This window comes from Euleptes europaea, chromosome 8, assembly GCF_029931775.1.
Source record: "Euleptes europaea isolate rEulEur1 chromosome 8, rEulEur1.hap1, whole genome shotgun sequence".
Classification (NCBI taxonomy): domain Eukaryota; kingdom Metazoa; phylum Chordata; class Lepidosauria; order Squamata; family Sphaerodactylidae; genus Euleptes; species Euleptes europaea.
The window spans coordinates 80430840-80444794 of record NC_079319.1 but is presented as its reverse complement, the minus strand read 5'-3'; the positions used below and the strand labels follow the sequence as shown (position 1 = coordinate 80444794).

General features: G+C 42.8%; 1 protein-coding gene across 1 annotated transcript in view; it reads left to right on the top strand.

Annotated features, from left to right (window-relative positions):
• The window catches only part of EXOC2 (exocyst complex component 2), a 117122-nt gene that overhangs the window by 65309 nt on the left and 37858 nt on the right, over positions 1-13955 (top strand). The window contains exons 17-22 of the mRNA XM_056854065.1: positions 446-526; positions 1987-2046; positions 6793-6854; positions 10203-10269; positions 11233-11349; positions 12509-12650. Coding sequence (XP_056710043.1) covers positions 446-526; positions 1987-2046; positions 6793-6854; positions 10203-10269; positions 11233-11349; positions 12509-12650 — 529 coding nt within the window. The remainder of the gene's footprint in view (positions 1-445; positions 527-1986; positions 2047-6792; positions 6855-10202; positions 10270-11232; positions 11350-12508; positions 12651-13955) is intronic.

The window sequence follows — 13955 nt, the reverse complement described above, 5'->3', positions numbered from 1 at the left end:
TTGCATACATGAAGAGTTAGTATAGAAAGCTGGCACAGTATTATGAATGGTGTGTCAGACTAGGACTAAGTTTAAATTCCCTATCAGCTGTAAAGTTCACTGGAAGACCATGGGCCTGCATCTGTTTCTCAAGCTAAGGAGTTTTGGGTCAGGGGCAGTGGGAGGAATCATGTATTGTTACTAGACTGATAAAATATTTTTATAATGGGATCTTTTTGCATGGCTCTGTACTATAGTAGCTACAGATTTCTATACACAGACATGCAAAAACAAATATGGTCATGGGCATTCAAATCTGGACCTTTTCAAATCTAAATACAGGGATGATAGAAATGGTCATGAAGCACTCTGGTCATTTACTATACAGCTGGAAGGTTAGTGTAGTTGAAGTCATACTTAGTAGCTTTTACACCTAACCTGCTTGTCATTTTTTGCTTTCTTTTAGCCATCCCAATTTGAAGAGCGTGTAGAGCATTCTTTGCAGTCACTCAAGGGTGTCCTTGATTGCAAGCCTGGGGAGACCAGCGTAAGTGATATTTAATACGTCATTTATGTTCATGAAAATCCCAATAACCTGATCAACGCAATGAGCATCCAAATGAATGTGTACTTAGAGTAACAACTGTGTTTCCCCTACATAGTCTCAAGATAAATGAAATAAATTACACTGAGCCCTTGTAAAAGGCAAGGAGGTCAGTATAGTAAATATGATGTAGTGTCACATCACTCGAGTAACAATAAAAATGACATTAGAGTTATTCTTGTCATGAGAGTCTTGCCTTCTCTGTTTACAATTTTTTATTCTTAAGAGAGTGAGTAGTGTGGGATGGAATCATGAGAAAATGTTCTCATAATATCTTACTCTGACCATAGCCTTTTACTGTTGTACTTCACCAGTCTATTGACCCCATGTTCTTGTTTTGGTGAGTGCAAAAATTCTGATTCCTAATGTGCAGTGTGATCTTATTAGGTTTACTTTTTTAATTGTTCATTTTGAACTATAAGCTTTGTAAAATTTGTAACAATCCACAAAACGTCTAAAATCTTTTGGCCAGTTCTGTTTATTCCTATATAATTATCATGTTATCGATGGATTCAGATTCTGAAAATAATTTTGGAGCCCATTCCTGAAGGGGGGGTGAAGTTCCTTAGGAGCCAGCCTGACCCCTTATCACAAAATAAGGTGGCACCTATCCCAGTGTGGGGCCAAACACACCAGCGTCCAGGCGCCACCGGCACCGCCAGCAGCACATCCATGCCAGCAGGGCTTTCCCAGAAAGGAAAGCCTGCACCGTGTGTGGAGGGGGAGCGTTCCTGGGGGAGGAGCTACTGTTAAACAGCTTCTTCACCCCTTTAGCCTCAGGAACACCCTCTCGCGCTGCGGCGGTCCTGTGCCATCCTTTTTGGTCGCGCAGCCCCATTGGAGGCAATGGGGGATTTCCCCCTTTTTCTCTTATTTTTATTTTTACAAAAGCCTTTTTTTGCCTCCACAGTGGCCAGGAAGCCTCTGAGGAGGGGGCGGCGGCTGCATTGCTCCCAGCCACTATGAATCTGCCCCCCCCCCTTCAGGATTGGGCTGTCCGTGAAGTTGTTAGTCAAAGGAATGTCATAGTACTACCATCTTCAAAGAATATAATGATTTGCAAGTACTCTGTTCCTTCAGATTGGCACATAAGGAATATGACTAATGTGTATATAGTGGCTCATCTGTGAAGACAATAGCAAGCCATCTTCTGAAGAAATCAGCAGTGAGCAAAATAATCAGAAATTGAGACCTGTTGAATATTTTTAATAATTTTCCTATGAATCACTGCAATTTAGCTATTGGTGAGAGAAAGTATCAAAGAGCGGATCTAACATACAATAGGACCTTCCAATCTGCATTGCAGATTGGTCATGCCACAGCAATAAAATGGCAGGACCTAATGTGGGGTAGACTAGTTGGCTTTCTTTGTCTCTCAGTAGTTGTGTTAATTGTTTCTTTAGGTTTTTCAGCAGCAGAAAATACAGGAAGATGTGTTCCAGCTGAGCATAAACATCATGCAGGTAATACAAATGTGTGACAAAGCCAGTAGCTAAACAGTTTTTAGTTAATGAGTGTCTGCTCATTTAAAGATGCTTGAGAAATTATTATTTCGCAAGTGGGAACCCACAAGAGGCATTTCGTTTCCTTCTCGCCCACTATTTTCTCTTTCCCTTCCCTGAAAGCTCCCACAGTCTCTCACTTTTTCCTGCATCCTTCTCTTCTTCCCACCCAACATCCTTTCTACCTTTTTCTGCCCCCTGTCTTCAGCTCTCCCCCCCAGCAGCCTTTTACCTAGGAAAACTATGACCTAGTTGTATGGTGGCAGCCGCTGGCTCAGGCCCACTTGCATGGAGGGGCACTACACTTTCCCTGTATTCCCCTAACCAAACTATTTCCTCTGACCCTTCTCCTGACAACCCCCATATCTTCTCCCCTTTCCCCACTGCATTCTCTCCTTCTCAGCCATTCACCAACCTACCTTTCATCTGCCTCCCATCTTCAGCTATATTTATTATTTAGTTACTTCACTTATACCCTGCCTTTCTCCATAATGGAAATCAAAGCAGCTTACATCATTCTTCTGTCCTCTTTTTATCCTTTCAACAACCATGTAAGATAGGGTAGGCTGAAAGTGTTTGACTGACCAACATCACCTAGCAAACTTTCATGGCCAACTGGTAATTTGAACCTGGGTCTCCCTGAAGCTCTAACCACTACACAACACTGGTTTTCATAGGTTGGCTACTGTTGTACAGTCGCAAGCAGCCGAGCATAATTGAGTAATGTAAATCAAGTGGTGTCAAGTCACCCAGTGGTTGCTGCCAGGCCTAGCCCCATGAGTGGTCTCTCAAAAGCCGAAACAGCCCTGGAAATGGCTCTGCCCCTTCCCTTTGCTTTTTACTGACAGAAACCTAGCCTAGAATGCTGTGCTTGCCTCAGGGCATCTGTTTCTTAAAGCGACAGGCACTCCTTTTATCATTTGGTGTTTTTTTAACCCTCCCAGTATGAGTGTGTGTGCTCATTGGTATCTAGATTTCACATTTTTCTGCAAACCTGGGGCATTTTGTCAGGTTTGGAGAAAGATCTGTCTTGCCTGTTCACAGCTCCAGTCACCAGATTTAAGTATCTTCAGAGTTGGCCAACTTGGTATTAGACTATGCAAGTGGGGACCCTCAAGAAACTTGTTGGGAGGATGCCTCCCATCCCCCGGTCTTGGCTTCCTTCCCTCTTTTCCCTTCTCAGATAATCTTCCACGCCCTCTTTCTCCCCTTCCCTCACAATCTTGCCCCCTCTCTTTCTCCCACATTCCCCTTCTCTGTCAACTTCCCCCTCTATTTCCCCCCTCCCTGCACAATCTTACCCCTCTCTCTTTCTCTCCCCTTTCTCTATCAATCTCCCCCCATTTCTCCCCTTACTCTTCTCTGACAATCTACCCCCTCTCTTCCCCCTTCCTCTGTCAACATTCCGCCATCTCTTTCTCCCCCTCCCCTCCTTACCTTGATTACACCTGCAGCATGGAGTGTGGGGCCCCCAGAAGCCAATAGGGCCCCTGGAAGCCACCACATTGACAGCAGGCCCCCAATAGCTGGCAGGGCCCCTGGCAGTCATATTGGAGGCAGAGCACCCAGCAGCCAGCAGAGCCCTCGGCAGCTGCCATGTGTGTGGCAGACACACTCACACACACACATAACCTACAAATGCCCTTCAACAAGGCTTACTTTTGGCTTCGGAGGGGAACAAACAGTCTGGCGGGACATTACACAGAGAACTGGGGACATGGTAAGGACTGAGCGGTCTCTCCCATCCACCAGTTATTTGCAAGTGCCATTCCCGCTTATTTGTCTTACTAGGGAAATACAGGTTTGGGAACCGTGTATATTTTCTTGGAAGGTTCAGTTTCTGAATTTAGGGACCAACCAAAACTTGAAGGACTGCAACTGGGCTGTTTTTGCTGGAAAGCGCACTGTCCCAGATTAGAGCTTTTCATTCTCTTAATATGGCTTCAGCTTTAGTGTGCTAAACATTTCAATATATGGGCTGCTCAATTTAAAATATTGGAGCTAGGTGTAAAGCATATATAACATAAGGTCACAAAGATTCAGTTAAAATTCAGGTTGCTATATTTTATTTATTTATGTAAAACATTTCCATGCCACCTTTCTATCCAATTCAGGGTCCCCAAGGCAGCAAACATTATAATTGGCGAATACTATAGTATTTCGAACAATAAAACATTTCAAACATTAAGAAACGTGTGTGTGTATACATACATACATATACATACATACATATATATATAGTTGTCTTCCATCAGCAATAAAATAGTTTCACATAAAAACACACAAATGGGGGAAGAGCTAAGCGTGGGGAAACACCAAACCAAACAAAAAAAAATCTTCACCTGCTGACGGAAGACGAGACAGACTGGGCATGGAGTTCCAAAGTTTTGGCCCACAACTGAGAAAGCCCTTTCTCAGGTTGCCACCCATCTAGCCTCAGATGGTAGAAGCACTTGAAGCACTACCTCTGGAGATGCCAGGAGTGATCAGGAAGGTTCTTATGGGAGTAAATAGTCCATCAGGTATGCTGGTCCAAGCTGTATAGGGCTTTAAAGGTCAATACCAGCACCTCTGAATTGGGCTTGGAAGAAGATTGGAAGCCAGTGTAGGTGGAACAAGCCTGTAGTGACATGATCCCTACAACCCACCCCAATCAGCTTTCTCTACCAGTTGTAGCTTCCTAACAGTCTTCAGGGACAGCCCCACATAGAGTACACTGCAGTAATTTAATCCAGATGTTACCAGGGCACACACCACAGTGGCAAAATCTTTCCTGCCCAAGAACAGCCACAGCTGGTTCACCTGCCAAAGCAAATGAAAAGCATCCCTGGCCACCAGTGCCATCTGTTTATCTAACAGGAGGCCTGGGTCAAGCAGCACCCCTGAACTATGAGCCTGCTCCTTTAAGGGTAGTTCAATCCTATCCAGAACCGGAGACACCCCAGTTCCTGGGTGAGACCTTTCCCCCACCAGTAGCACCTCCTTTTTGTTAACAAGTTTAATCTTGTTAGCCCTCGTCCATCCCAAAACTGCCTCCAGGAACCTGTTCGTGGTTTTCACGGCCTCCCTGGGATCTGTTGGAAGCACAAGATAGAGCTGAGTGTCATCCACTCAAATCTCTAAATGACCTTTCTCAAGTGGCATCACATAGAAGTTAAAAAGCACAGGGCAACTTTCGGGACTACCTAGGCCAGAGGCCAAGAGGCGGAGCAGCAGTCCCCCAGCACCATCCACTGAAACCTGCCTTCAAGGTAGGACCAAAACCACCACAAAATGGGGTTTCCCAGTCCTAACCCAGAAAGATGGTCCAGAGGTATACCATGATCAACAGTATTGAAAGCGGCCGAGAGGTCTGTGAGAATTAACAGGTACATACTCTTCCATTCCATCTCTTGGTGCAGGTCACCTACCAATGCAACCAAGGCTGTTTCAGTACCATAACCAGGCCTGAAACCAGACTGGAGTGGATCCAAACAATCCACTTCATTCAGGAATCCCTGAAGTTGGCTAGCCGCAACTCATTCTGGCACCTGGATCAAGATTAGTACCGTATATACTCGCGTATAAGCCGAGTTTTTCAGCCCCAAAAAAGGGCTGAAAAAGTCGGCCTCGGCTTATACGCGGGTCAATACGGTAGAGGGGGGAGGGGGAGGAGGGAGGGGGAAACTTACCTCCGCCGCCATCGCCGCCAGGCCGGCGTGGCTTCCCCCGGCCAGGAGCGCCCTGGGAGGGCCTCCTGCGGTTGCTGCAGGGCCAGGCGCGATCGCTGCCGGGCGTGCCCGGCTCCTCCTGGCCGGCGCGGCCTGGGAGGGCCTTTGCAGGGCCGAGCGCGATCGCTGCTGGGCGCGCCTCGCTCCTCCTGGCCGGCGCCAGCCTGGGAGGGCCTTTGCAGGGCCGGGCGCGATCGCTGCCGGGCGCGCCTCGCACCTCCTGGCCGGCGCCGGCCTGGGAGGGCCTTTGCAGGGCCGGGTGCGATCGCTGCCGGGCACGCCCGGCTCCTCCTGGCTGGCGCCGGCCTGGGAGGGCCTTTGCAGGGCCGGGCACGATCGCTGCCGGGCACGCCCGGCTCCTCCTACCCGGCGCCGGCCTGGGAGGGCCTCCTGCGGCCAGTGCAGGGCTGCGCCGCCGCTCCCGCCAGGCGTGCGCGGCTCCCCCCGGCCAGGACCGGCCTGGGAAGGCCTCCTGGGCCGCGGGGGGGGGGGCACAGCCTTCGCCAGGCCTGGAGCGGCCTAGGAGCGGCCTGCGGGGCCTCCCGGGCCACGGCGGGGGGGGGGCCCTGCCGCTGCCTCCTGCCTCTGGATAAGGTAAGCCTGCTGGGGGGGAGGGGTTATAAGCCGACTGTCAGCTTATACGCGGGTGCCTAATTTTTCCCCATTTTTGGGGAGAAATTAGGCACCTTGGCTTATACGCGGGTCGGCTTATACACGGGTATATACGGTACATTTGAGACTGTGTGGTAGTTATTCAACTTTCCTATATGCAAGGGGAGTATATTATAGAATAAAATGTGGTTGAGAAGATAGCTGTGTTGCAATTATATTATTAGTAGTTAATTGGTGGCCTGAATCCTGTGATTCAATTGCAGTGATGGCAGAGCTTTTCACTGGCAGAAGTAGTTTCTTCTCCTGAAGAATCATCCATATTCAGTAGAATAGAACCATAAGAAATAAGTCAGTGTGGTTAAATATAGATTTTTTCCCCCCACAGGTGTTCATTGATTGTCTGGAACAACTGAGTACCAAGCCTGATAGTGATGTAGATACTATACAGTAAGTAAAATAGTTTACAGTTAATAAAATTGCTCTCTGTACATTACCTATTCCAGAGGCAGATGAACAGTTTCTAGTTACACTTCTGATGATTTGCATGCAAACACCAGAACATTTTTCCTAGCTCATTGTGGGGAAATCATCTGGCTGTTCCTTTATTTCTTTTTCAACTGCCAGTCTGAACATCACCATTAAGGAATGCCCATCCATCACTTCTGTAGGTTGTTTTACTTTATTGCTGCTTTCTTTAAATCTGGTTCCAGTTTGTTTGTTTTTTAATAAATTTTTATTGATTTTATATCTTTTCCATTAGACAAGCAACAATTTAAAAATATATACCATTTAAATGTCTAGATATGTTGCTAATATTCTAAGTACATAATAATAGAAAAAGAAAAAGAAAAGAAAGAAATTTTGACTTCCCCTTCACCTCCGTCTGCCTCTTAATAAAATGGTTAAATTCCGTCATGATAGGTTCTGATCCTAATTCTTTCCAATAAAACCATAACATTTTCATTCCTAAGCTATATAATCTATTCAAATTTAATTATTAATATTATTATTATCACATGGATCAGATTAATAAGTACAATCTGGTTCCAGTTTGTGTAGCTGGTTGTGTTCTTCATGTTTTAACATTTATTTTGTTGCTGAACAAAAGACCTTAACATGTTGGATTAGTCCCTGATTGTTAGGAATTTCTTAAAGGGGGAGGGGGTAAACACAATCCTCTCCACCTTAAAACCTACTGCTGATGATGGAAATTACAAGGTAGGTAAATTTAGTCATCAGAATTTAGAAGAAGAGTTGGTTTTTATATGCCGACTTTCTCTACCACTTAAGGAAGAATCCAACCTTCCCTTCCCCTCCCCACAACAGACACCCTGTGATGTAGGTTCTTGATTGTTCTGTGGCTAAGAGCATATGGACTGCCCTGCTTGTTTCTCACAGTTTGGCCAACCACCTGGAGGACCAACAAACTGGGCACAGAGACCCAGGCATTTCTCTGATGTTGACTGTTAGCACTGATATTCAGAGATCTACATGCCCTCAAGTTCTAGTATTTTGAAAGAGGAAGAAAAAGTCCTCTTTGTCAACTCTCTCCACCCCATACATAATTTTATAAACATCTATCAAGTCCCCCCTTAGTAGTCTCTTTTCTAAATGGAAAAGTTTCAGGCTCTTCAGCCCTTCCTCGTAGGGAAGGTACTCTAACCCCCTAATCAGCTTGGTTGCCCTCTTCTATTATTTTTTCCAGCTCTGCAATATCTTTTTTGACATACAGTGACCAGAACTGTGCACAGTATTCCAAATGACGCTGCCCCATAGATCTATACAGGGGCATTGCTATATTGGCTGTTTTATTTTCAATCCTTTTCCTAGTAATCCCCAACATAGAGTTTGCTTTTTTCACTGCTGCAGCATGCTGGGTTGACACTCATTGAGCTATCTACTATGACTCCAAGGTCTCTTTCCCTCTCAGTAGAAGTAAGTTCAAACTCCATTAGCTTATACTTGAAGTTGGGATTTTTTGTTCCACTGTACATCACCTTACACTTCGATTGCTGCACTGTTGCCTGTTCACCCAATTTGTGGAGATCCTCCTGAAGCTCTTTACAGTCAGTCTTGGTTTACGTATTATTTCATGTCATCTGCAAACTTGGCTTTTACCAAGCTCACCCCCAGTTTCAGATCATTTATGAACAAATTAAATAGCACTGGTCCCAATACCGATTCTTGTGGGACTCTGTTGCTTACTTCCCACCATTGTGAGAACTGCACATTTATTCCTCCACTTTGCTTCCTGTAATTTAACCAATTTTTAATCCATAAGAGAACCTGTCCTCTTATGTATTTCTTTATTTAAAACATTTTATGTCACATTTCCTCCAAATTAGGATCCCCATGGTGGCAAACATGAATACATTAGAATACACAATCAATTAAAAACAACATTTAAATTATAAAATAATTCAATAAACACTCATAAATATACAGAACAAGGGAAAAGGCCAATATTTGGGGTATGTAAAAAAAACCCAAAAAAATCTTCACCTCCTGGCAGAAGTCACTGATAGAGACAGACGAATCTCCCTGGGGAGGCAGTTCCAAAGTTTTATCCCACAACTGCTAAACTTTAGTGAGGTACCTTGTCAAAAGCCTTTTGAACGTCCAAGTATATAATATCTACTAGGTCACCATTATCTATATGCTGGTTCACTTTCTAAAAGAACTCCAAAAGGTTGGTGAGGCAGGACTTCCTTTTGCCAAAGCCCTGCTGATTTTCCCACAGCAGGCTTTGTCCCTCTACGTCTCTAATAATTTTATAATTGATTACAGTTTCTACTAATATGTCTGGGAAAGATGTTAGGCTAAGTGTGTGAAGTGCTGTCAAGTTGCAACCGACTTATGGCTACTGGTCTGTTACTTGGTTCCCCTCTGGACCGCTTTTTAAAAATGTGTAATATTGGCTATTTCTTAGTCTTCTGGTACACTGGCTAATTTTAGTGATGTTACATATACTAGTTAATAGATCAACAATTGCTCATTTGAGTTCCTCAGGTGTATGCTGTCAGCACCCAGAGACTTATTGGTTTTTTTATTTATCCAGTAGGTCTAGACCTTTATCTCTCATCACCTGAATTTGACTGAGTTCTTCCAACTCCCTTCCTGAAAGAAGTTGCTCTGGCGTGGGATACACTACCCACACTTTCCACAGTGATCACAAATGCAAAGAATTATTTTACCTTCCCTGCTACCTCCCCATCTTCCTTTAGCATTCCTTTTATTCCTTAGTCAACCAAAGGCCCAATTTTGTTCTAAAATGGCATCACATTTAGTTTGGCTCTCACTGATTACCTGACACTATTATACAGGAAGATCCTGTACTCTTATCATGGGCAGCTATTAACATTTCTATTGTTTCTATTCATAGGTTGACCATTTAAAAACTAATTTCACTGCTGCTTTGCACTGCCTGGTGAGGCAAGTTAAATCTCTGAGCTTTACCAGAGTGTAAATTATACATTTTCTTCCAAAATAGGGAATGTTACAAAGGTCGCCACCCAGATCATCACGCCAGTCATGCTCCATAATCTATTTATATGTCTTTACCACAGTTAAATACCTCTCCCCTAGAGAGCTCTGGGAATTATAGTTCTGAGGGGGTGGTTAGAAATCTCCGGTGGAGAATTCTCAGCATCCTCACCAAACTGCAGTTCTCAGATTTCTTTAGGGAAAGTCGTGACAGTCAAACCGTCATAAAACTTGTTTAAATGTGTAACATAGATTACACCATGAATGTTCAGAGCAATGCTTAACCATTAACATTTTTGGCAAAAATCTCAGTCTTTCAGCTGATGTTTCATCGCCGGATTTATTTGGAAGCATCCATGAAGACTCCAGTTTGTCGTTAGTAAGTGTGGTTAACCTCATTAAAAAAATAATGGAATTATATTAAAATGTTCAGTAAGTCTAATCATATAGAATCAGGTTTTGATTGAAATGAAACCCCAGGGCTCATATATATTTTAGCATGCAGAAACATTTTTCTGAATTTGCTGAGCCTTTGATTGGCTTCTCAAAATAAATTTAATCAGTCATTCTTCGTTTTAAAATGAGACTGGTTCTTTTTATGTATTGCTGCTTGTCATCGTTAATGGGATTTTAAGGAAATGTGGCATGCTACTAGAAAAGGCTGTGTTTTGTTTTTTGTTGGTCTTTAATCACTTTTTCTCTTATTAGCAATGAATTAGTCAAAGAATATATTCTAACAAAAGAAACTAAGATGACAGGTTAATACATGAAGAAAGTTTGCTGCACTGTGAATATGCCTTCAGAACTGAACACACAAGTCCCCATCTAGACAGTCACTGTGTCCTCATCCTTCTGGCTGGCAGAAATTAATAAAACTCTACATGAGTGGGTGTTTATGATCGGAAACTTTCCATTTCAGGCATTTGGCTGCAGGATGCTGTGTTAAATTTCTCAAATGGAAGAGGCATATCAGCAAGTGAGGAGATTGAAGGGGGGAAAAAAGGAATGGGTTGTGAAGGGCAAAGCACAGCGTTTTTACCAGTGTCCAATTTGTTGATATGCTTTCCATTTGTAAAGATAAGATGGCAACATACTCTGAAAATCCTTTTGATGTTAGATTTATATTCCCCTTAAGAGGGTACATATTTGTCATAGCTTCTCTAAGTTAATTTCTTAGAAATATAGGGAAATACTCTTTTAATTTTTTGGTATTGATCAGAATAAATGAAACTTGTCATCATTAAAATAATAGGAATTATCTTGTTAACAAAATTGTTTACTTGTGAATTTTTTTATAAACCACTAATGCATTTTTCTTCCATTAAAATCTTCCGTGATTTAGGAACGGAGGCTTTTAATCGTGCTTAGTAACTGCTGCTACCTAGAACGCCATACCTTCCTAAACTTAGCTGAGCACTTTGAGAAACATGGTTTCCAAGGAGTTGAAAAAATCACCCAAGTAAGCCTTTGTTTCAAACTGAGTTGAATTTTTAGTAGCTGAACAAAATGTCATAAGATGAGATTAGTATAATTGGTATATACCCTAGAGCCGTAAAGGAATAACCATAATACTGTGATCCTACACATCTTTTACCTTTCTTTCACTGAAAATAAAATCTACCTCTCTTTCCTAGTAGCATTCTTTCAATGTATCCAAGAATTTCTCTTCTTACTTTTATTTATGTCATCTATTACTTTCTGCTCTCTATGGAAGAATTTTCCATATTTTTCTTTATCATCCTAATAGAATTTCATATTTCTGCTCAGAATATGAAACATTTAAAATCTTGCCAACATAAACGCCTGCACTCCACTCCTGCCACCCCTCTCCACTTTCCCATTTCCCCCCTCCTCATATCGCCACTGCCTTCTCACTCCCTCAAAAGAGTGATGCCTTACAAGTCCTTGCAGGTTCCACTCTCCCACTCCCTGCCTTGTGTGTGTGTATAAAGAGCTGTCAAGTCACAGCTGACTTATGGCCACCCCAGCAAGGGGCTTTCAAGATACCAAAGAAGCAGAAGTGGTTTATCATTCCCTTCCTCTGCAGAGTCTTCCTTGGTGATCTCCCTTTCAAGTTCCAACCCTCCTTAGCTTCCGAGATCTGATGAGACCAGACTATACCATATTGCCTTCCCCACCACCACCTCCCCTGCCTTGTTTTAATCTAATGATGTCTGAAGTCAGCAGCACTTATTCAAATTAGTTAGAGTATGGCTTTGTTTTGTGCTCTTTTCATAGAACGAAAATGTCAAAAGTGGGTGGAAGTATGTATGTCATGATCTCTTATTGTTATATTTTTCGTCAGAAACATTCTGACTTCTTGGGACTGGGTATTTAGTTTCTTTCCTGGAAGATATGCACTTTTCACAGTTGGTATGTGACTATTACCTCTTTCTGGATTACAGTAGTCCTGTGTCTGAGCTGCTGCTTTTACAGTGGTGATATCAGTGCAGAATAGGTTGGGTCCTTTGTCTTGACAAGTCATAGAATTTTCTACTCACCAGGTGGACTAGCAGCCAAAAAAATGTCATCCTTAATCATTTTCAGTAACACTTAATGGTTCACACAGATAAATTATCTTAAAATTTTAAATAATAGTTGTGTATGTGTCATTTTAGGTCAGCATGGACTCCTTAAAGGAGCTTGACCAACGACTGTTTGAAATGTACATTGAATTGAAAGCCGACCCTATTGTAGGATCATTGGAACCTGGCATTTATGCAGGTTATTTTGATTGGAAGGACTGCCTTACCCCCACAGGTAGGTGCCTTTTAAAACATTTGTGTGTGTGTAAAGTGTCGTCAAGTCGCAGCCGACTTATGGCGACCCCTTTTGGGGTTTTCATGGCAAGAGACTAACAGAGGTGGTTTGCCAGTGCCTTCCTCTGCACAGCAACCTTGGTATTCCTGGATGGACTCCCATCCAAATACTAACCAGGGCTGACCCTGCTTAGCTTCCGAGATCAGGCTAGCCTGGGCCATCCAGGTCAGGGCTTTAAAACATTTAAACCTTGTTAAATGGTTTAATAAACATTTAATTAAAAACATACCTATAGCACTAAATTCTCATTTCCTTTATGTTTAAAACTTCTTCAGTGGTTCTATTGTATAATTCCTAAATCTTTTTTTAGCAATGCCCCAAATAATTATAGCATTTTATATTACTACTAATCTTCCTTAATCGTTGTTTTCATTATTATGTATTTCTGTTCCTCATACGTAGTTTAATGGTTATGAAAGACAACTTTGCTACTTTATCTGGTGGTGGTGTTGCTGTTTTTAACTGGTCTCTTGTATATGTTACCAAAAGGCCATTGTGTAGGAAACTGTGTGGGAGTAACATTACAACAATAGCTCATCCCACCCCCAAAAATCATCCCCAAAGACTGGTATAAATGCATTTATGTTTAAAATATATAATATTTAAAATATATAAGCCTATCATTAATAAGAACGTAGCCAGTGCCTTGCAAGGTTGAATTGGCTCTTATACCAAAAAAAACAACAACTCTATATGAGAACTTTAAAGTTAATGCATTGTGTTTAACTAACACAGTCACCACATAATCTGGGCAGAGAGGCGTCTAAACACTTTCACACTCCTGCCACTTTGGGGCAGCAGGGAGTAGGGGAACAAGCAGCAGAAACAGTGGGCTTTTCCGCATGCTTGACTTACTCCTGATTTTCTTGGCATTTGATCCACAAACAGGAAGTGGTTTGGGCATGGTTCTTCTGGATGTCTGCCCTCCCTCTACATTTTCAGAGTTGTGGATTCAATTTCTTTTCTTCCGCATATGCCTTAAAATAATTGGGATTTGGAAGGGAGGGTGCTGTTGTCATCAGAGCCGTCATCAAAGGCATCACAACACACACACACCTTTTACTTTTTGTGCTTGCGTATATCAATAGATCAATATCATGGCTATATTTTTAAAGGCATCACTAAAAATGATATATCAATATACCTTTGTAATGATAAGTCAATCAGGTTCTCTGGATTCCCAGGAAGTCTCTATTCCTTTCCCTCACAGAGAAAAAAGGAAAAAGACGTATCTCTGAGAGGGAA